This window comes from Cricetulus griseus, chromosome 2 (genome assembly GCF_003668045.3).
Source record: "Cricetulus griseus strain 17A/GY chromosome 2, alternate assembly CriGri-PICRH-1.0, whole genome shotgun sequence".
Taxonomy (NCBI): domain Eukaryota; kingdom Metazoa; phylum Chordata; class Mammalia; order Rodentia; family Cricetidae; genus Cricetulus; species Cricetulus griseus.
The window spans coordinates 312112270-312134098 of NC_048595.1; the positions used below are offsets into that span (position 1 = coordinate 312112270).

At 38.8% G+C, this 21829-nt stretch overlaps 1 protein-coding gene across 1 annotated transcript in view; it reads left to right on the forward strand.

The window, feature by feature from the left end:
• The window catches only part of Homer1 (homer scaffold protein 1), a 101298-nt gene that overhangs the window by 72672 nt on the left and 6797 nt on the right, over positions 1–21829 (forward strand). Inside the window, exons 6-9 of the mRNA XM_027401723.2 lie at positions 8211–8246; positions 9312–9468; positions 12797–12907; positions 13634–13714. Of these exons, the coding sequence (XP_027257524.1) occupies positions 8211–8246; positions 9312–9468; positions 12797–12907; positions 13634–13714 (385 nt within the window). The remainder of the gene's footprint in view (positions 1–8210; positions 8247–9311; positions 9469–12796; positions 12908–13633; positions 13715–21829) is intronic.

Genomic DNA, 21829 nt, shown 5'->3' on the forward strand with positions numbered 1-21829 from the left:
CTTTTGGATGGGCTCCCAATCCTCTAAATTTACTGATACAGGAAAACTATTTTTATGTTATGGTATTTACAAGTAAACATGATTGAGAAAGAATTTAGTGTTCACATCTGGTTCCTTACAGAAAATAGACTGTTGTAAATTTTCTTAGAATCTCTGTGGGATTTAATACCTGACATTAGGTGCCAGCAGTGAGACTAGAAAGTGACCATAAAATTGGGACTTGCTATGGCCTTTGAGCTGTAAGTCTTCCCCAGCCACAGACACATTAGGACAGAAAGCCCTAGCCACAGGAGGCCAAGCCAGAAGTGTACAGATGTGGCACACATCCGTAGTACATGTCTAGAGATCTATATAGAAACATTTACGCTACACAGAGCACAATTAGGGGATCCAGGACATTTCTGAGAGCCACCATGACTGTCTCCATCTAAGTGAAAATAAAGCAAGAACTAGCTAGATATTTTTGTGCTTTCCAAAATCTAATAGGAGGCTTCACAGTAGTTCTGAATCTTTTATGAGCTGAACACATGAGATTCAGATTTGGGTTTCACTGTGTCTCCCCTTTCACCATCAGAAGTCAAACACAGGCTGTGCTTCTGACAATGAATTCTGTTCATTTATTTTCTTACTCCTTCATTAACTTGCTGAGGTTATTGAGGTCTACACCAAAGGTTTAGACTTGTCATAATTTATCTACAGTACCAAGGAAGGAAGCTTAAATCATTCAGTGAGTACCAAATGTTGATTTGAATTAAAATATCTATTTCGGTCATTTACATCACTGATCAAAAAGAGTCCCTTTAAAATATTTAACATTAAATCGTTAGCTTTTCTTAGCTCATTGAAGATGCTTTTAAGACTATTAATTGCTTATTCATATAGGGAAAGCCCTTATTTTTTAATACTTCATACACACCACTTACTCCTGAGAATTAGCCTATGAAGATAGTTGTTGTTAATCCTTGTTTTACAGATGAAACAGTGAGGCTAAGTGATGAAACCAAGACCTCATAACTAACTAGTGGATGTTGGAGCCATCATATTCCCAAGCCTGTGCTTGACCCACTAGTTTCAACAGTCAGCTCTTGCCTACTGTGTATATTCTTCACAGCTTAGACATATTTTTAAACTGATACAAAGGCCCTCCTTGTACATTTGGAAACAACTTTATCAATTTCATAAGTTCCTTAAGGCCAGTGATACTTTACTTTCTTTACAAAAGCTAAGTAAATTTTGTATTTTAGTTCATCTCTAAGATGCCTTTGATTATAAAATATATATTGCATTTTGCAAAGGAAAATGTGTAAATTGTAACTGATAGGTCTTTTAGACAGATAAAAATGTTAATACAAGCTACTTTTTAAAATTAAAATTGTGTGTGGTTTATGTGTGCCTGTGGGGGGGGGTACATGCACATGTGTGCATTTGGAGGCCAAACATTTATATTGTTTGTCTCCCTGTTTTGCTTTCCAGCTAAATTTTTGACAGTCTTTCACTGAATCAGGCCTCACCATTTTGGCTAGACTAGCCAGCCAGGGAGTTGAGGCCAGCCTGGTCTACATAGTGATTTTTCACAGGACAGCCAGGGCTGTGTAGAGAGATCTTCTCTCAAAGAAAGAATGGAAGGGAGGGAGAATAAGGGGAAGGGAGGGAAGGAGGGAGGGAGGAGGGAGGGAGGAAGGAAGGAAGGAAGGAAGGAAGGAAGGAAGGAAGGAAGGAAGGAAGGATAGATTGATCCTGGCCCTAAGCTTTTGAATGAATCTTTTTGTTGTTTTTAAGTGGAACTAGCTTGGGGCCAGTAGTCAATACAAAAACACCTAGTCAGCAAGAACACAAGCATGTTTGGGTCAGTATTTGTCACTTCCATTCTCCGCATTTGGTGTGGGATGTGAAGAACCAAATGGTAGGCACTGCATTGGGGCACTTCCACTGGGAACTGGCTTCACTCTTGATATTGAGAAGCATATTTTAAAAAAAAGGCTGTTGGTAACCTATTTTTAAGTATTTTGAAAAATATTACATAAATATTTTTCTTAGTGCTACATTATTAAAGTGTAGAGTACAGGCAAGGGGTAACCATTTTAGAGACTCCAGTGACAGCTCCAGATCCCTGGAAACCTGTCTTCAAACTTGCAAGTAACCATTCACATTGGCTTGTTCAGAGGTTAAATAAATAAATATGCTGTTTATGCACCAGGCTTTCATTTTTGAAGTAATTTTCTTCTTCATCTATATTAATGTAATACTTTAATGAAGCTTAATACTTTCCTCACAAAACTTTGACTCTAAAATAAAGGGAAACTGAATTTGAAATTAAGCATTTGGTGATGGTTTTGAAGTGTTCTGAGTGCCTTGTAGATTTGGAGCCAAGAGAAAACTAGGTGGTCCTTTGTGAAGGGAAACTTTACTGAACAACCAGAAGCAAACACAAGAATGAAGAATTATTTTGCCTTATCCCAGCATTCATAATGTTTTGGTTGTCTCTAATCATTGAACAAATTTTCTTTCTCCTGGGTAGTTAAGATCTAACTTTCAAAACTGTGTCTATGGTAAAAGACCAAATCATCCCCCAAGAATACCCTCAATGTTTTTGTGTTGGTGGAAATCAGACTTAGGGCCCTGCATATACAGGGCGGGAGCAACCTCTCCCACATTTTTTAAACAGGTTTTTCTGAAATGAAAAATGCTAACTTAAAATTACGCTATCCAAGTTAATCCAAAGATACCAATTACTACTAAACATCTTAGAGTTGAAGATAAAGGAACATACTTTTTTCAAAATTGGGAAAAATATCAAAATATTTACATGCACATAAGAATCTGAGATAACTCGTTTGTAGAACTTTCTTTAGTATGACAATCTTTGGCATTTATGGAAGTCGAAACTGTGTAAGACATAATAGAAGTTTCACCTACTTGGTAGCCAAAGGAATATGTGTATAGCCACGGGAAGAAAGCAGAGACTGATAAGCACACACACTAAATTGTATTTCACTGTGCCTGAGAAATGTGATGACCCAAGGAATAGCTCAAAGAAGAGGAAATAGGAGTATTCTCTGAAAAACTCAGATTCATGGGGTGAATTTTGGTTAATAGGCAAATAACTCTTAGATCATGTATTCATTTACCTTTTAATCAGTGTAAGAAAGTGTAGACCCTGGGGCTGGAGAGATGGCTCGGCAATTAAAAGCACTGGATGCTCTTCAGAGGAGCCTGGTTTGATTCTCAGCATCCATATGGCAGCTCACTGTAATGCCAGTTCCAGGGGATCCAACACTTCTCTGGCTTCCTTGGGCACTTCGTATAAGTGGTGCACAGACATACATTTATCATACACATAAGACAATAAAGAAGCAATTGTAAAAACATAAAAACTTTAAGCTGTTTCCCTATGTGCTCATTCCAGGCTACACAAGTGTGACCGTGCACTGTGGCCTTGTGCACCGTACTATGTTTTGGGGCCCTGAAGAGTAAAAAAATGAAAATCCCTTAGACATCTTGACAGTGTCAGGGTTCACCATTTACTACACTGGGACTCAAGTACATTAAGGGACTGGTACCTTCAACCTTTTCTATCCTATTTCTGTGACCTTTCTTCAGTTTCTTGCCACCCCAGGCACTTGCTATTTGTGCCTTGTCTGTGTCACTTTTCTTTTGCATATCCCTGAATCTTTAATCCTTCTCTACCCATCTGTTTCTTCTCACCATCTCCAATGTCGGGTGCACCCCCTTTTCCTATCCTGTAGCACAGCCAGTCTGCTTCCTCCCCACCCAATCTCTTCCCATGCCAAGAAAGCAGAGCTCATGGAGCAATTCTGTTATGAGATAGTACTGCCGAGCTGAAGAGGCTTTCCAGCTCCTCCTATTATTTGTCACCATTCAGTCACAGAAAGGACATACAAAGCACATAGAAAGCCTTTTATTGTGACATACTTTATTAAAGGAGCTACATACAGAGCCATTCCCCATTTTTAATGTATAAATTTGTATACATTTTGATAGTTTGTACACTTGTAAAGCTACAGACAAAAGGTTAACTGATTCTCTGTGCTCTTTTGTAGTCAATCCCACTGTCTTTCTGTAATTTATTTTTCATTTTGCAAATCTGATATACAATACTCAATAAAAAGTAGCCCCATACCCCTTGGCAGCATTTTTGTGTTCCCTGGTCTTGACTATGTACCTCAAAATTGAGTGGAGACATACAGTATCTGTCTTTTGGAGGGCTGGCCTTTTGTATGTAACATGATGTCCTTGAGGTTCGTCTGTTACAGTATATTTAGAATTTCCTTCCATTACATGTACACTTCCAGCCACCACTGAGGGACATTGGGTTGCTTATACCTTTTGACTACTGTGACTAACCCTCTTATGAGAGTGGGTATTTTATTTTTCAGCCTTTATATCTTAAAATATTTCTTCAACCCTCTTTTGTTAGTCAGCACATTTTGTTAGGTAGCTTGACATTAATCTACATGTTTTGTGTTTCCCTTTTTCTCTGTGTGTTTCAGTTCAACTGATTTCTAAAAATTTCTGCAGTTATGCCACATTCCCTGAATCTGTCAAAACCATTCTTTATCTCTATTACATTATTTCTGATACTGTCACTTGACTCGTCCTTGTAGTTTCCCATTCGCTGCTGAAATTCACAATCTGATCAAGCTTGGTGTGTCCTTGTTGACTAAAGCCTCAGAGGGCTATTTGCTTTCCTTGCTTAGCATTTCCTGCATCTCTGAGTAAAAAGCCATGCATTGCTTTCTCTTTTGTCACTGGCTTCATTTATTGCTCTTTGGTACACACTACAACTGAATGTCAAATATTACATTAAAAAAAAGCAGCAGCAGTTCATAGTGGTTGTCCCTTTATCCATGGGGGATTGGTTTCAGGACCTCTTGTCAATACCCAAATCTGTGGGTACTCAAGTACCCTATGTCAAGTGGCATAGTGTTTGCATATATATCCTCCTGTACACTTAACCTCTAGATGAAATAGACTGATGCAGTATATATAATATATAAATAGTTAATGCTTTTCTATTTAGGAAATAATGATAAGGGAAAGTCTGTATATGTACAGTACAAATAAAATTAGTTGTTCCTAATCTTTCCAGTCAGTAATTGATTGAGATCACAGATATGGGACCTATAGATATGGAAGGCCAGCTACTATATTTCCTCCTATACTTGGGCATGACTGTTATGTTAGCATAGGAGTTAAGTCATTCTACTTAGGGGTTAAACTAGATTTTGATTTTGTTTAGCTTTTCACCCACCTCTAGTATTACTTTGTACTTAGGGTCAATGCTGACCTTCTGGAGAGATTTTCCCACAGTTCCTGATACCTCCTTAGCTTTTGGGTTGTCTTATGATTCATCCCCTTCACAATGGGAAGTTGCTGTCAACTTGGTGGAAAGAACCCAACTACCTTTTGGTAGCAGGTAAATGCTACCTTGTTTTTTCCAAGGGTCTTCTATGGGAATTTCTTACCCCTCTCACAGAGATTGAATACCTGAATCCTGGACTGTTCTGCTCTTCCTAGGATCTAGAGGTTTGTTCTCTTGGTTCCTAACAGTAATAGGTCATCCCCTGTGCCCAAAGAAGTAGGGGGACAGTTTGAGATTACCTTTTTCTAATCCTGGGCAGCCTGTATAGCCTTCACACAGTGAGGGTATCTCCCTTCATCCAGGCCTCTCTTGTCTCCTCTTTGCTTCCAGTCTTTCACTAATGCTGCTTCTGGCAGAAGACTGTGGTGAAGAGCTGTCAGGAGAGTATAACACTTCTCTTGGCCCATGTGTGTGTCTTCCAAGAATCTTAGAGATGCTTTTTAATAACTTTCTTGTTATTGGGGAAGTCCTTCTGTGTATATGTTTCTCTTTTTGGTTGATGAATAAAACACTGTGGCCAATAGAGGCAAGGAGATAGGCTGGACTAGGAGATGAGGAGAATTCTGGGGAGTGTAGGCAGACAGGAGTCACCATGTGGAGACTGGGAGGATAGGACTCACCGGACCCTTCTCCAGTAAGATAAAACCACATGGAAATACTTAGATTAATAGAAATGGGTTAATAATTAAGACAGAGCTAGCCAATAAGAAGCCCTAGTCACCAGCCAACAGTTTCGTAACTAATATAGCGTCCACGTGTTTATTTGCGGCTCAAGGGCCACAGGACCAGCTGGGTAAGAACCTTTCGTAGCATTCTTGCTCACAAACAAATATCAATCATGGGTAAAATCGTATCATTATTTTGTTGACATAAAGAATAAATACATTTACCCAGATTTAACCATAGTATACTGGATATTTAGGGTTATGTTTTAAACTTGAGCCTTGAATCTAACCAGCAAATTTGAAGATATTGGATGTGCTGAATAGTTTTTTGTTAGCTTGACACAAGCTAGAGTCATGTGAAAGGAGGCACCTCAACTGAGAAATGCCTCCATAAGATCAGGTTGTAGGCAGAGAGAGCTCAGTGGTCAAGAGCACTGGCTACTCTTCCAGAGGTCCTGAGTTCAATTCCCAGCACCCACATGGTGGCTCACACCATGGTGGTAATAAGATCTAGTGCCCTCTTCTGGCCTGCAGGCATAGATGCAGGCAAAAGACTGCATACATAATAATTTAAAAAAAAGATCAGGTTGTAGGTAAGCCTGTGGGGCATTTTCTTAATTAATGATTGATGGGGAGAGCCCAGCCCATTGTGGGTGGTGCCATCCTGGTGGTCCTTGATTCTATAAAAAAGCAGGCTGAAGGGTCAATGGGGAACAGGCCAGTAGGTAGCACCCCTCCCTGGCGTCAACATTAGCTCCTGCCTCCAGGTTGTAGCCTTGCCTGAGTTCCTGTCTTGACTTTCTTCAGTGATTGACTACAATATGGTGTAAGCCACATAAACCCTTTCCTCCCCAGCTTGTTTTGGTCATGGTGCTTCATTGCAGTAATAGAAACTCTAACCAAGACACTAGAAAATCCTAGGATAAATTGGAAAATATTGCTAACCTACTTTAAATATATACTTTGATGGTCATATCTTTTTTAATAAGTATATTGGTCAGATAAATTAGATTCACCCTAAAGAGCTCATTTAACCCTATTTCTCTAGTATCAATCATACTGTGATACTCTAAAAGTTAGGATTCCAATATATAAATTTAGGTTGTAGGGCTACTTAACCTGTAACAAAAGACACTGAAAACCTAGTTCGAATGTAGAGATCCCGCAGGATGACAGTGTCCAACAAAGCCTTGTGCTACAATGAAATGTTCTGTGTCTCTGCTAACCACTAGTAATGTGCAGCTTGTGGCTATTGACTGTATGAAGTGTGCCTAATGAGACTGAAAAGTGAGTTTTTAATTTTATTAATATTGAATAATATAAATAACCACATGCAGCCGTGGATAACATTTGAATAATGCTTGACTAATCTCTTTCTTTAACATGTAAAGACTGGAGGATCAATAAAGTTAAGATATGGGTCTAGTACCACAGTCATAATAATTGAAATAAATAGTTACCAAATTCTTAATGGAGTTTCTACCAATAGAATATAAAACAAAACTGAGATAATATGTATTAAAATGCCCTCATTCTTTCTCTATAAAGATGTTGTAGTTCATCTTTAGAATGGTATTGTTTTCTGACCTGTAGATTTTAGAAATAAGCCTTTAAAGTCATTTTAATTTTTAATTTTAAATAGGTTTGACAATTGCATAGAGCAAATGTTTAAATTAGTTCAGTAAGATTTCAGTTATCTGATTGGAGAGTCTATTTAAATGAAATACTTCTGGGGGAAGCTGGTAGGTAGTTTTAATAAAAACTAATTCCTTTAGAGCAGGTGAATAGTTAACATGTTTTTTTTTGTACAAAACCTAAATCTAAAATGTCATTCCACAAAGGAAGAATTTGAAGAGTTTCTTTTTTGAGAATAAAAGTAGTTGGCTAGGTTGATAACTTCATTTATTGCTTCATTCTGTCCTTTAATGTTTTGACGAGATACTGTTAACTGGTAAACTTTAGAAATAATTAAAGCTAATTTTAGATTTACAGCAAAGTTATGAATCTGCAGTCCCAAATACCCTTCACCCGGTATTCTATAGTTAATGTCTTACATGATTGCAGTATAACCATCGAACTTTGGGGGTCAGCACTATTGCAATAATACCAACTAAGTATTGGCCTTTCACTCACGATTCTTCTTTTTGTTGTTTCTTTGGCAGTGCTGGGGATCGAACCCAGGGCCTCTCCCATGCTAGGCAAGTACCTTACCACTAAACTACACCTGCAGCCCCAATGTTCCCTTCCCATTTTCATTGTTATCTCCAGACTCTGTTCTGGTCCTTAGTCTTTTCTTCATATTTTTTAAGTATTTCGGTGAATTATTTTGAAGAATGTCCTTAAATTTGGGTTTATATTTTTTTTTCTTATTTTATTAACATTTTGAGTTTGTTTGCTTCTTTTAAGACTGTCATTGGAAATGATCTGCTGTCCTCTTCTGTCCTGTCAGGGGGTTATAATGTGGATATATCTTAAAACTGATATTAAGCTTTAGAAATTTTGATGATGGAAACTGCCTTTAATATATTGCAATTATTATAAAATATCAGTCTATAAAACATGCCTTTCGATGAAAACTGATACTACATACAAAATCATTGAGTAAAGAAAGCTGTAAGCATCACTGGTTAATGGGATAGAGTTAGTAGAATTTTATTAATTGGAATAAATTCAATAATGAAAAGGAGAAACCATCGTTTTCTTTCAAATAAGACAATTCTCCGTTGGAAAGTTAACAGAATAATTGTCAAGAGAGGGGCCTTCCCGATGAATAGAATTGCTTTTGCAATAGAAGTTCTTAGAACTAATTTCTTGAGCTAGTATATCATATGAAATCATTTTATTATAATTATTATAATACATTTCTGTATTAGAACATTTAAAAATTCTGAATATAAAGATACAAATCAGTAATTTAAAAAAATACTACACCACCTGTTCCAACCTTATTGTCATGAAAGCATCCTCATATGTCCCCACTGAGGAATGAAACTATAGTGGACTTTGGTGCCCTTAAACAGTATGCTACATTGTTAGGTATTATTTTTGGCTTTGGGTATATGATATGTGTATAATATATATTAACATATATGTGTATCACATTTGCCTGTTAGAAGTATTGCATTCTAGAAGTACTTTTTGTTTTTATTGTTTGGGGTTGTCTTTGAAATCATCTATAAGCTGGATAATAGAATTAAATAGTGTTGTCCATTCAGAAACAATACTCAGGAAAACGGTAAAATTTTCTCCTTATTTTGTTTTAGTTCAGCAATCAGCAAGCACTGGGAGGCTGAACTAGCTACCCTCAAAGGAAACAATGCCAAACTCACTGCAGCCCTGTTGGAGTCCACTGCCAATGTGAAGCAATGGAAGCAACAACTAGCTGCATATCAGGAGGAAGCCGAGCGGCTGCACAAGCGGGTGAGGCCAGCGCCACAACAGCGCCGGGGAGAAAGGGTTCTGTGGGGAAGGGAGATGATGCAGGACATGGAAACCTAGGCATACCCTTTGTGAGCAGGAATATATGTGAGCTAAGTTTTCCTGTTTTACTGTCCCAAGAAAAATATTTCTCACAGTTTAATGAAGATAAAGATTAAACAGCTTTTGAAAACAAATGAACCGATTGTAGTTTCAACTGTACCGATTAGCTGTGTGAGCCAAGATATCAGAGAAGTAAATAGGAAAAGCATAGAGACGAGGGGACAAAGTTAGAACAGAACAGATACTGTCCTTTCGTGTGTATAAAAATTAACTTTCGATTTGCAAGATGAGAAAGCTGTGGAGCTCTGTTTGTAATACATGGATATACTTAATGATTAGTAAGATAATTTTTGTTAATTTTTTTATCACAATGGAAACCTAATTTATGACAAATCAGTGGTGGTAAATATCCATTGAAGATGTGTTACGTTCTCTTGCAGCAGTCAGTTGAATTGAATGTTAAAGCATCCATAAAGTACACATGTGTAACCCTAACACTTGAGAAGTGAGGAAGGAATCTGCAGTCTTTATTGACTCACAGATGGAGCATCTGGTGGTGCTTCTCTATAGCCCCAGCTACATCATCATCTCCTCGTAGCTGGTGTCAGTTCCTTTAGGATTGTGCTGTGGGTACACCAGCAACAAGTTATCTCAGCTGTGCTTTAGATGGCTTATCTGACTACTGCTTCCATTTCCTGTTTCCCACATGCAGTCATTTTTAGGTACATATTGGACATTATAGGTGAGGTTTTATAAAGTCTTCTAGTTCCTTTGATGAGTGTTATTATTATTATTATTATTATTATTATTATTATTATTATTATCAGCAGCAGCAGCAGGCAATAAATCCCTTGAATTTTTATTTTGATAGATTTAGTTTATTTCAGTTTTCACCAGTCTTGGGGAAAAAATCACTTAGTCTAGTCCCAGGCTGTCTTTATCCTTAAGATGCCACCCGCTTGATGTGTCACTGGAAAGCTTGAAGTGTTTTCAAGGTCTCATTCATTTGACAAGATTTCGAATTGCCTTCTCTATGGCAAATGCCACTACAGCTCAGTCCTTCCAATGTCCAGTTTTTCTCTGTCCACACCTAACCCCAACCCCTCACCCCAACCCTTTACTCCCTTATCCTTTAACTGTGCACACTCAGCTGTGGAGTCCACTGAAGATTTGTGGGAGGTCTATTTGCCTTACATTTAATTCCCCTAATTTCTAGAAGTCCAAAATGCTTGGATGACTCAGGAAAATAAAGCTAAAGGTTTCAGCTTGAGTTCATCAAGCTGTACAGTACTGGTCAGTGCCTTTAGACACTACACCTAATGTGACTACTCTTCTAGAATTGGCTGTTTGGGACTTTAGTTGTTGTTTGTTGTTATTAGTTAGTTTTTTGTTTGTTTGTTTGTTTTGGTTTGTCTGTTTTGCACACAGGTTTTTTTGTTTTTTGTTTTTTTGTTCTCTTACCTGTGAGAATGGTAGTTCACTAAAAGCATTCCATTGTTACCAACACTGAAATTCCCTTTAAGATATTTTTAGTTAATCAAATAAATTGTATATTGACTTGTACAAGTCAAACTGATGTACATTAAGCAATAAAGTGTTTGCAAAGATGTGTGTGTGTGTCTGCATGTGGTTGTGGGTGTGTTCGTGTGATGGCACTCGTCTGTTGAGGTTTTGGGGACTGAACTCAGGTTGTCATATTTGTGTGGCACTCGCTTTTCCTGCGGAGCTATCCCCCCAACCCATTCCCAGTAGTTTTTTATTAGATGCCCCACATTGTGAACAAAGGAGAGGAGAGTGTTGAGGGTTCCCACAGAAGGGATTGGCTTTCAGAAAATGGGTGCTGAGTTGACTCCCTGTTAAGATCAGAATGGTCTTCAGAGGCACATTCTAGTTCAGTCAAGATGGACATGAACCCCATTTATTCTTAGGTCAAAGAGAGTTGCCTGCTGTTACAGTTAAAAGTATACACCTTGGCCAAAGTAGATGATTAGATAGGCTGCAGCCACTGAATGAAAGACCCTAAGATGTAATTTACCATGGTGGTCTGGTGATACAGCCCAGTGGTACAGTGCTTGCTTCACATGTAAAAGGCCCTGCGTTCAATCCTCATTGGTGAAAAGAAGAAAAAAAAAGATTTAATATTATAAAAAGACTTTGAATGTCATACAATGAAAGATTAATTTGTTAGCAGTTCCAGAATATCAAGGAAGAGAGAGAGACCACAGTTGTAATTAAACCTGCTGCAGGAGCATTGCATTTGTTCAGTCCTAAGCAATAAAGGTCTCTGTTAGGAAGCATATTAGTGCCTGTGCAGAAAGGAAGTAGGATGTGAAAGAAACACTTAACAGAATATAGAGGGTAATTTGCTATTTTGAAGGTTCAAGACAAGTTTGCTTTATCCTAGTTAGTAGAACTTTGAGAGTGTGCTGTATGAAAAGTTATGGTAGGGTGTCTATAAATGTATCCATGATTTCTTCCTGTATTAACTGGGGTGGATCCCTTTTAAGGACACTGACCTTTTCTATTATAAAGGAGTCAAGTGCTCATTAAAAAACAATATTATTTGTTGGCTCTTGGTATAGTCTTAGTGACTGAAGAACTGTTGTCTTTCCCATAAGAGGCACAGTTGACATGAAGTCATTCTAATATCCAGATTCTTAAGGTGTTTTTAAACATATCTTTCATTTCAGATTCTCTCGTATTTTGGAAATATATTTGAAAGAATCTTTACTTCCGCAAGGCCAGTTATCAGAACTCATATTTACCTGAAGACTACAAATGGGGAAAGCAGTCATAGCTATACTTGTATAAATTCTAAGGAACTTTCCTTACAGGGATTCTTTGTGTTTTTTTGTTTTTTCGAGACAGGGTTTCTCTGTGGCTTTGGAGGCTGTCCTGGAACTAGCTCTTGTAGACCAGGCTGGTCTCGAACTCACAGATATCCGCCTGCCTCTGCCTCCCGAGTGCTGGGATTAAAGGCCACCAACGCCCGGCTCAGGGATTCTTTGTAGTGATTAGTCACTTGTTTCCCCTAACCTGGCTCTGACTAGCATTTGGATAATTCATTGTCCCCAAACTATTTAATAATCCTTTGGTTTTTGCCATCACCTTAAATATTTATCTTTCAACAATTTATTTTATGCTGAGAATCTTAATAGTCTTTCATATAGTAATTCAAAATTCATGAACTTCTCAGGAGCTTACTATGACTTCAAGAAACCCTTTGAAATTGCCACTTAATTTAACCTGTGTTCTCATTTAATTGCAGGTCACTGAGCTTGAGTGTGTTAGTAGTCAAGCAAATGCTGTGCACACCCACAAGGCAGAACTAAATCAGACAGTCCAAGAGCTGGAAGAGACACTGAAAGTGAAGGAGGAGGTAGGCACCATTCCTTGGTCCCCCATGATCCAGATAGCACTGTATACAACATAGTAGACTGTCAGGTCTGAAGACTCTGAAGTAGAGTGACACTGTGGGCTTTTGTTTCAAAGATAAAACTTGTACTGAATATTATGAAACTTGTTCATGTTTTCCCCAGTCATATTTCTGTTGTTATTATTAACCGTGTTGAACTATGGCTGCCTTTTGTATGAGAGTTATGTAATCAACAGGAAACCATTAGAAATTAAATGAATTTTTGCAAGTTGATGCTTTCTTTGGTTTCTAGTCAAAAAAGAACTATTTTATGTACTAAGGGGAAAATTGTATCTCAAACTTGAAGCTGTATATTTAGTGCTATGCTAAAGCCATCAGATTATACTTGATGGTAAAAGTCTTTCTGAACTGGGCATATAATACTGTGCCTGTAGTCCCAGGATTTGGGGGCCACACCGGAAGCTCTTGAGTTGAAGCCAGCTTTTGTATGTAGTGAGTTCAAGGAATAGAGTGTGAGACCCTGCCCACTTCCAAGAAAGGAAGAAGGAAACTTTACTCTGTTCCAGGCAACATACCTATACAGACACATATCTCTCTGAAAGTCAATAAAGGGTAGTTTTTTAGTTACTCTTTCCCCAGAATTAGGAAATAATTTCAGGGGAAAATTAGTTCTTCCCTCTCCTTATTTTAAGTTAAATGTTGTTAAAGACATTTCTTTACCTTTTCCAGGAAATTGAAAGGTTAAAACAAGAAATCGATAATGCCAGAGAACTCCAAGAACAGAGGGACTCTCTGACTCAGAAACTACAGGTGAGCTAAGTAAAAATGTTAATTGATTCTGTTAATTATACAGAAAGAATTAGTCATTCTTTCACATCATAATGGCTTTTTTTGTGCCTTCATTTTTATTTTTTTTCTAATATCTGTGCTTCATGCCTAATACCTTATGTTCAGTGTTCTAGACTTTCCCTGATTACTTCATTTAGGTAGTTTGTAATCATTGGTGGTCATTTATAAATTGTTGTTAGTATAGTACTTTGGAAATTTCTCCCTTTATCATTAAAGGTATCTTAAACTTAAGGGAAAACATCTCAGATGGATTTCATTTAGTGTGCCGAGCTACTGTCTGAAATCTGGCATTCCTGTACCATAATGGAACACAAGTCAGTGTCTTTTTCCTTTCATCGACCTTAATCAATTTTGCCTACTTTTCTGCATAGCTGACATGCTTCCTGACTCCAGTTGACATGTATCCTGTACTGGTGGGAGTCAATGTAGAAAGATTTTTCAAAATTCATTAGTAAGCTGCCTTTTGGCAGTTTAAGCTAGCTGCCTCAAGGGTTGGAAGTACTTTTTTTTTTTCCCTAAGATTTATTTATGTATACAGTGTTCTGCCTGCATGTATGTCTGCAGGTCAGAAGAGGGCACCAGATCTCATTACAGATGGTTGTGAGCCACCATGTGGTTGTTGGGAATTGAACTCAGGACCTCTGGAAGAGCAACCAGTGCTCTTAACTACTGAGCCATTTCTCCAGCCCCTAGAAAGAAGTACTTTAGAACAGAAACAAGTGTGATCACAAAGTGAGGAGTTTTTTGTCAGAGGCATATGAAGAGATCCTGGAAGCCCAGGAGTAGAAAGATGACCAGTGTATAGGAGGACTCAGCAATGTTTACTCAGTACTTGCTGTGTATAGATGCTGTGCCAAGCACTCTTCATACTATATCAGAATATCACAGTACAATGCTGAGGAACCCAGGGCTTAGAAAAAAAGTAACTTGTCCAACCCATATATTTAGTTCAAGACAATCAAACTCTAATGCCTCTGTCCTTGACCACCAAACTCTGCAACAGTGGTGACCCTTCAGAAAGAAAACAGACTTGGCCAGGCATAGTTTCATACACCTTTAATCCCAGCACTTAGGAGGCAGGGGCAGAAGGATCTCTGTGAGTTTGAGGCCAGCCTGGTCTGATTATGAGTTCCAGGACAGCCATGGCTATACAGAAACCCTGTCTCAAGGAAAAGCAGAAAAAGAAAACAGTTTCCTTCCATGAAACAGCCCCATCCCCACTCCCTTGCTTCACTTGTCAGATCCCTTCAGCAGACTGAAGGAGAGATTACTTGTTTGGGTCTATCATAGAAAGTGTTATTTCTAGATTTCAATTCTCAGCTGGCAGCTCTGTATCCTAAAGATCGCTTTCTAATGTGTGAAGACATTTTATAGCTTCATTACTAGGAGAGTGTTACCAACACTTAGTAGTCAAGGCAGTGATACTGCTAAACGGAGTTTATCATCTGGCCCTAAATGTCAGGGTGCTGAGGCTGAGAGGCCCTGGTGGGGCTGAGTATGATGCATGCAACTGGGGCTGGAGGGAAGAGGACGGGTGTTATTAAGACACATAGCTACAAAGTACTGAAGATTCTCTTGTTTGATTCTAGTCTACTCTTTATATGTGTCTTAGTTACTGTCTATTGCTGTGAAAAGACACCATGACCAAGGCAGTTTATAAAAGGAAGCATTTAATTGGGGGCTTGTTTACAGTTTTGGAGGATAAGTCCATGATGATCACAGTAGGGAATGTGGCAGCAGGCAAGCCTGGTACTGGAGCAGCTGAGAACTTACATCTTGTTCACAGGCAGCAGGCAGAGAGTGACTAGCCCAAAAGCATGCACTTTTGAAACCTCAAAGCCCACCCCCAGTGACAAACTGCCTCCAGCAAGGCCACACTTCTTAACCCTTTCCAAAGCAGTTCCACCAACTAGGGACCGGGCATTCACATATATATGGGGGCCATTCTCAATCTAACCACTGCAATGTGTTTACAATACTTTACTAATGATTCCTTTTAAAATGTTTGTCACTGTAAATTTTTGTCATATTGACAGCGACCCCCTTCCAAAGAAAAATTGAGATGTTTAAATCTTCATAGCATATCAAACTCATATTAAACATCTATGTTGATATTTCTACGTCTGTCTTCTTGTCATTTGAGTAATAGCTTAATTTTACGGCAAGCCCCTAAAATTGTATCAGCCATTAGCACTTCTTTCATTTAATATCAAGTATTATCATGAAAAGTCTACACTGTACATCTATTACCAAAAGTATCAGTACTCTTGAGTCTCCATTAGAAGTCTAGAGAACGAAGACAATTATATTCTGTGGTGCTGGATGAACTCCCACACTGCAGTTGTGGAGTTGAATCAGAGGTGAATAGCAATCGCCTTTACCTGCTGAGCCGTCTCACTGCCCTGTGGTCTTTATACAATCTTTCGGGTGCCAGTTGTGCTTTCACCTTAAGAGCACGTGGGATGTCCTTGCTTGAAAACCTAAGCTGCCAGGTCATCAAGTGCCTGGCTTCTCCCTACAATCCAAGTCTTAGTTCAGATGTTAATTTCTCTGTGTTGCCCACTTAAGCACTGCTGTTCCGATACCTACTAAGTACCCCATTCCCAAGTATGCTTTGTTCTGTTACCAGGCTTCATTCTCCATCTTGTAGTTATCACCATTTGAAATGATCTTATTTATTTCCAGTGTATTTTTAAACTTTTTATTTTGAAATAATTTTAGACTTAGAGAAAAAGCTGCAAGAATAATTCAGTTATATGTCTTTCCCTTACTTTTCCCAAACCCTAATATATTTGTGCTATTTGTTTTATCATTTTGTAGCTGTCCCCCAACCCCCTTCCTGTCTTCTCTTTCACTGTCCATATGCATCTATGTTATGTTTCTTTCCTGAACTTCTTGAGAATAAGTGGCACATATGATTTTCCCTCTAAATACTTCATTGTTTCTTTTCTAAAACTAAAGATCTTCACTTACATAACCATCAAATTCATGAAATTATTTATCCATGCCTTAGTCAAATATAATCACCTTAATCCCTTTTATAAGAAAATTTACAAATAGTCTTTCTGCCTAGTAATCCATCCATTCCATGATCTGGTGTTCTATCTGTTTGTCATGTCTGTTTATATTGGTGTTCCAGCTTTGGCCAAGGAAGTCAGGACAGGACTCAGATGGGGCAGGATCCTGGAGGCAGGAGCTGATGCAGAGGACACAGAGGGGAGCTGCTTACTGTCTTGCTTCCCATGGCTTGCTGAACCCACCTTCTTATAGAACTTAGGACCATCAGCCCAGGGATGGCACCACCCACAATGGGCTGGGCCCTCCCCCATTGATCATTAAATGAGAAAAATGCCTTACAGTTGGATCTCAAGGAGGCATTTCCTTGGCTGAGGCTCCTTCCTCTGATGACTCTAGCTTGTGTTGAGTTGACACACAAAACCAGCCAGTTTACCTACCCAGCATTTATCTGGCTTCTGGGGATTCAAACTCCAACCTCACACTTCTGAGTGTTTTAACCATTGAACTATTGTCTCAGTTCAGAATTAGTCAATTTTTTTCTAAAGACCCTCTCTAATCTCTTTTGGGAAATATTATTTTAATTTGAGCCAGATGGTAGTAGTACATGCCTTTAATCCTAGCACTTGGGAAGCAGAGATAGGCAGATCTCTGAGTTTGAGGCCACCTGTTCTATATAGGGAGTTCCAGGCCAGCCAGGACTGCACAGAGTACCCCTGTCTCGGAAAAGAAAGAAAAGAGTGGGGGCAAGCCAGCCAGCCTGTAAAGGCAGGGAATATATCTCAGTGGTAAAATGCTTGCCTAGCATATGTGAAACACAGGATTTGATTCTCTAGTACTGCCAAAGAACAAACAAAAGGAAACAAAATCTGGGCTACATATGCTCTTGCTGCCATTGTGGCATCGTAACTTCTAGTCCTCCTTAGTAACCTTAAGTACAACCGTATTGCACAATGTCATTTTTAGTAGGGTTATGTGTGTGTTTAAAAGCTGAGATTATCCTTATAGCTTCCTTTTGCAGTAGAATACTGTGCAGTGATAGGTGACAAATGATAACTTTCCCCAGCCCCAAACCAACTAACTTGAATATACACTAAAGATAAAGGTAATTGTTTTAATCTGTTGTTAGTAGGTTTGGAATTTTTGTTTTTGTTTGACCATGGTGTCAATCGGAAACTACTTTCTGGGCTGTCTAGGACTGAGCAGGTGATATACTGTGGAAAATGGGAACTAGGTTTCTAAGTATGGAAATAGGGGAGGCTAGACCATTTCAAATTCAGCTGAAATGCTGCTTCTTCTGTTAATGGTACTTCCTGCTCGTCCTGAGGACCAGATCATTTCCCAGCATCCAAGTCACGAAGCTCACAACTGCCTATAATTAGTTCTGGGGGATCTGACACCTTCTGGCCTCCACGGGCATCAGGTATCAGCACATACATGCCTACACATACACTTGGGCATAAATAAAAATTAAGAAAAATAGTTAGGTTAGTTTTCCCAACTGAAGGGATCTCAGTTGGATAAATTATTCATTAAAATAGTTAAATTTTTTTATCTTTATATTCTATTGTCATCCCCCTACCCAATTCTTCTTAATTTTAAATGTGTTAGTATTTACTGAATATATGAGAAACAGACATGGTCTCAAAGACAGTACCAGTCAAAAATGCATCTTCAAAGGCCTGTCAATCCCTTCAACCTAGTGCCTTGCTATTTCCCCACCTTTTCACTGCCTAGAATTCTGTCTCCTATAGGTAATTATTCTCACTGGGTGACCTGATTTGTTCTTTCTTTGTCTCTTCTTATGCAAGTGAACCAGTATATATATATATATACTGGAATATATATATATATATATATATATATATATATATGTATGTATTTCCTCCCTTTTGTAATACAAATAACATAGTCAAGATTATTCCATTATACTTTGCATTTTTCATATAAAATACATACTGAAAATCTTTGTATAAGTTTATAGTGATTTTTTTTTCTTTTGAGACAAGGTATCACTGTGTAGCCCTGGCTGGCCTGGAACTCCCTATGTAGACCAGGCTAACCTTGAACTAATAGAGATAAGCCTGCATTTGCCTCCTGAGTGCTGAGATTAAAGGCATGTGCCACCACCAAGCATACTTACCTGTTTTTGCTCTTAGTGGCGATGTCTCTCAAGTTTTTCCACTGAACAAAATACTGGTTTTAACCCTAAATACAAACTTTTTATTTTTAATTCTTATTTTCTTGAGTGCTTTTTTTCCCAGAAGTGTTAAATTTTACTAATGGTCTTTTAGTGATGATGATAATCTCCCTAGATTACTTTTTTTCTTTCTGGATTGCTTGTTTTTTTTTCTTTATTTTAAAAGGGTGTGTATGTGTGTGGGGTATGTTTGTGTTTGTGGTGTGTTTGTATGTGTGTGTGTGTGTGGTGTTTGTGTGTGTGTGGTATGTATGTGCGTGTGTGGTGTGGTGTGGGGTGTGTGCGTTTGTGTGGGGTAGGGGTGTGTGTGTACACAGGTTCCCATGAAAGCCAGATCCTCTGGAGCTATAGTTACAGAGGTTTTGAGCTACCTGATGTGGTACCGGAAGTGGAACTCCACTCTTAGCCGCTGAGCCATCTCTCCAGCTCTTCTTTCTAGAGCTCTTTTTTGTTGTTTTGGTTTGGTTGTTTTTGTTTTTTCGAGACAGGGTTTCCCTGTGGCTTTGGAGGCTGTCCTGGAACTAGCTCTTGTAGACAAGGCTGGTCTCAAACTCACAGAGATCCGCCTGCCTCTGCCTCCTGAGTGCTGTCTAGATCTCTTAATACTCAGCTATCATCACATTGGCCATGAAGTTTTGGCAACTGAATATGAGAGGGCAAATTCAAATCATAGCACTCATAGTCTTGAGTCTGTTATGGACTTATTTTATATATAACTTTAAATTTTTTACTTATTTTTTACATTTAAATTTTTTTATTTAAATTGAAAACAGTCTTATTTTGCATACCAATCTCAGTTCCTTCTCCCTCCCACCCTCCCATTTCCTCCACCATCTCCCCATCCCACCCCCCATCCACTTCTCAGAGAGTGTGATGCCTCCCATGGGGGATCATCAAAGTCTGTCACATCATTTGGGGCAGGTCCTAGGCCCTCCCCCATGGATCTAAGCTGAGAGAGTATACCCTCCATGGGAAATGGGCTCTGGAAGTCCATTTGTGCAATAGAGATAAATACTGATCCATTACCAGAGGCCCTATAGACTTCCCTGGCCTCCTAGCTGACACTCCATGTTCAGAAGGCCTGGTTCTGTCCTGTGTGAGTTCCCCAGCTGTCAGACTGGGGCCTGTAAGCTCCCACTTGCTTAAGTCAGCTGTTTCTGTGGGTTTCCCCAGCCTGGTCTTGATCCCTTTGTTCATCACTCCTTCCCCTCTACAACTGGATTCCAGGAGTTTGGCTCAGTGCTTAGCTGTGAATCTCTGCTTCTGCTTCCATCAGCTACTAGACGAAGACCATAGGATGACATTTAAGGTAGCCTCTCCACTATTGCTTAGATTCTTAGTTGGATTATCCTTGTGGATTCCTGGACTTTCCCTAGTGCCAGGTTTCTCGTTAACTCCTTGACCCTGCCACCACTGGGAGAGAAGCCTCAGAGACTTGGGGGCACCCTTCCTACACCCCAAACCACCCAGCACTGCATGTGCTACCATTGGAGTCTTGGCTTCACCCCCTAAGCCACAGGCCCCACCTACACCAATTGGAAGAAAAGAGACCCCCTGAATCACAGGCCCCACCTGCACCCACTGGAGGAAAAGATGGTAGAAGATAGTACAAGAGCATATTCAACAACATAAAGAGTAATGTGACACCACCAGAGACTACGGGTTCCACACCAGCAAGACCTGAACATCCCAGCTTTTTTTTTTTTTAACATTTTAACATAGATATATTGTTATTTTGCCTGCAAAAGTCAATAAAATGTTTCATACATAAATTTAAATATTCTTATATGTTAGTTTTCTTCTGCAACATATCTAATATGTAAATTTCCTTGTCTCCTATTTTAGACCCTTTCAGGTTTTTCTCTACTTAATTTGCTTTCATTCTCTTAAATTTTTTTTATATAACTAAGGAGCAGTGAATGAATTTGTAAGTGTTAGCAAAAAACTTTTTTATTTTAGTAGGCCCCTTATACTTCATTTCTGATGGGGTTTTCCTTTTTTTTTCTCTTCCTGTTTCTTTCACCAGTTTAATCATCTCCCTTGTTTTTCAATGTAGCATTGGTAGTTTGGGGGAGATTTTTTGGTTGTTATTGTCTTTTGAGTAATTTTTTTCATTTTACTCTTAATGGGTGTTTTGCTTGCTTGTTCTGCCTGTGTATCACATGTTTGTAGTACCATCAGAGGCCAGAAGAGGACATTGAATGCTCTGGAACTGGAGTCACAGACAGCTGTCAGCAGCTGTGTGGGTGCTGGGAACCAAATCCAGACCCTCTGGAAGAGCAGCCAGTGCTCTTAATCACTGAGCCATCCGTCCAGCCCCCAACCCTTAATTTGGGGTGCCTAATTCAAGCTCTCTTTTGAATACTTTTATGCTAACCATAACTCAGCATGGAATATCATGTTAAGAATTTTTTTCTGCTTTGTAATTGATTGGGGGAATATTTTGTTGTTTTTTTACTGCATTACTTAGTATTTTCTATTGATTGTTTTATAAATGAATATTATATACCTTTTCATTTTTGTGGACAGAATCGCAGTTTAAGGTGATTTATAAATTCATAGCTCAAACACCCTGCTTTGAGGGCCAGTAATAGAAAGGTTGTATGTGTTTCAATGTTTTAATTTTTCTTTATATATCAAGAGCTTAAAGTTGGTTTTTTTGTTTGTTTGTTTGTTTTTGTTTTTGGGTTTTTTTTTTTTTTTGTCTTCTTTTGTCCTTTGCTGTACCTCAAGGCTGCTTGCCTTTGACTCTCTTTGAAGAGGTGTTGCTTTGCAGTTAAGTCCCTCAAATGTACAATAACTCTGTTCTACCAAGCCATCGTTCCTGGTGTGGGCAGTCACGGAGGTCTTCCTCTTTCTGT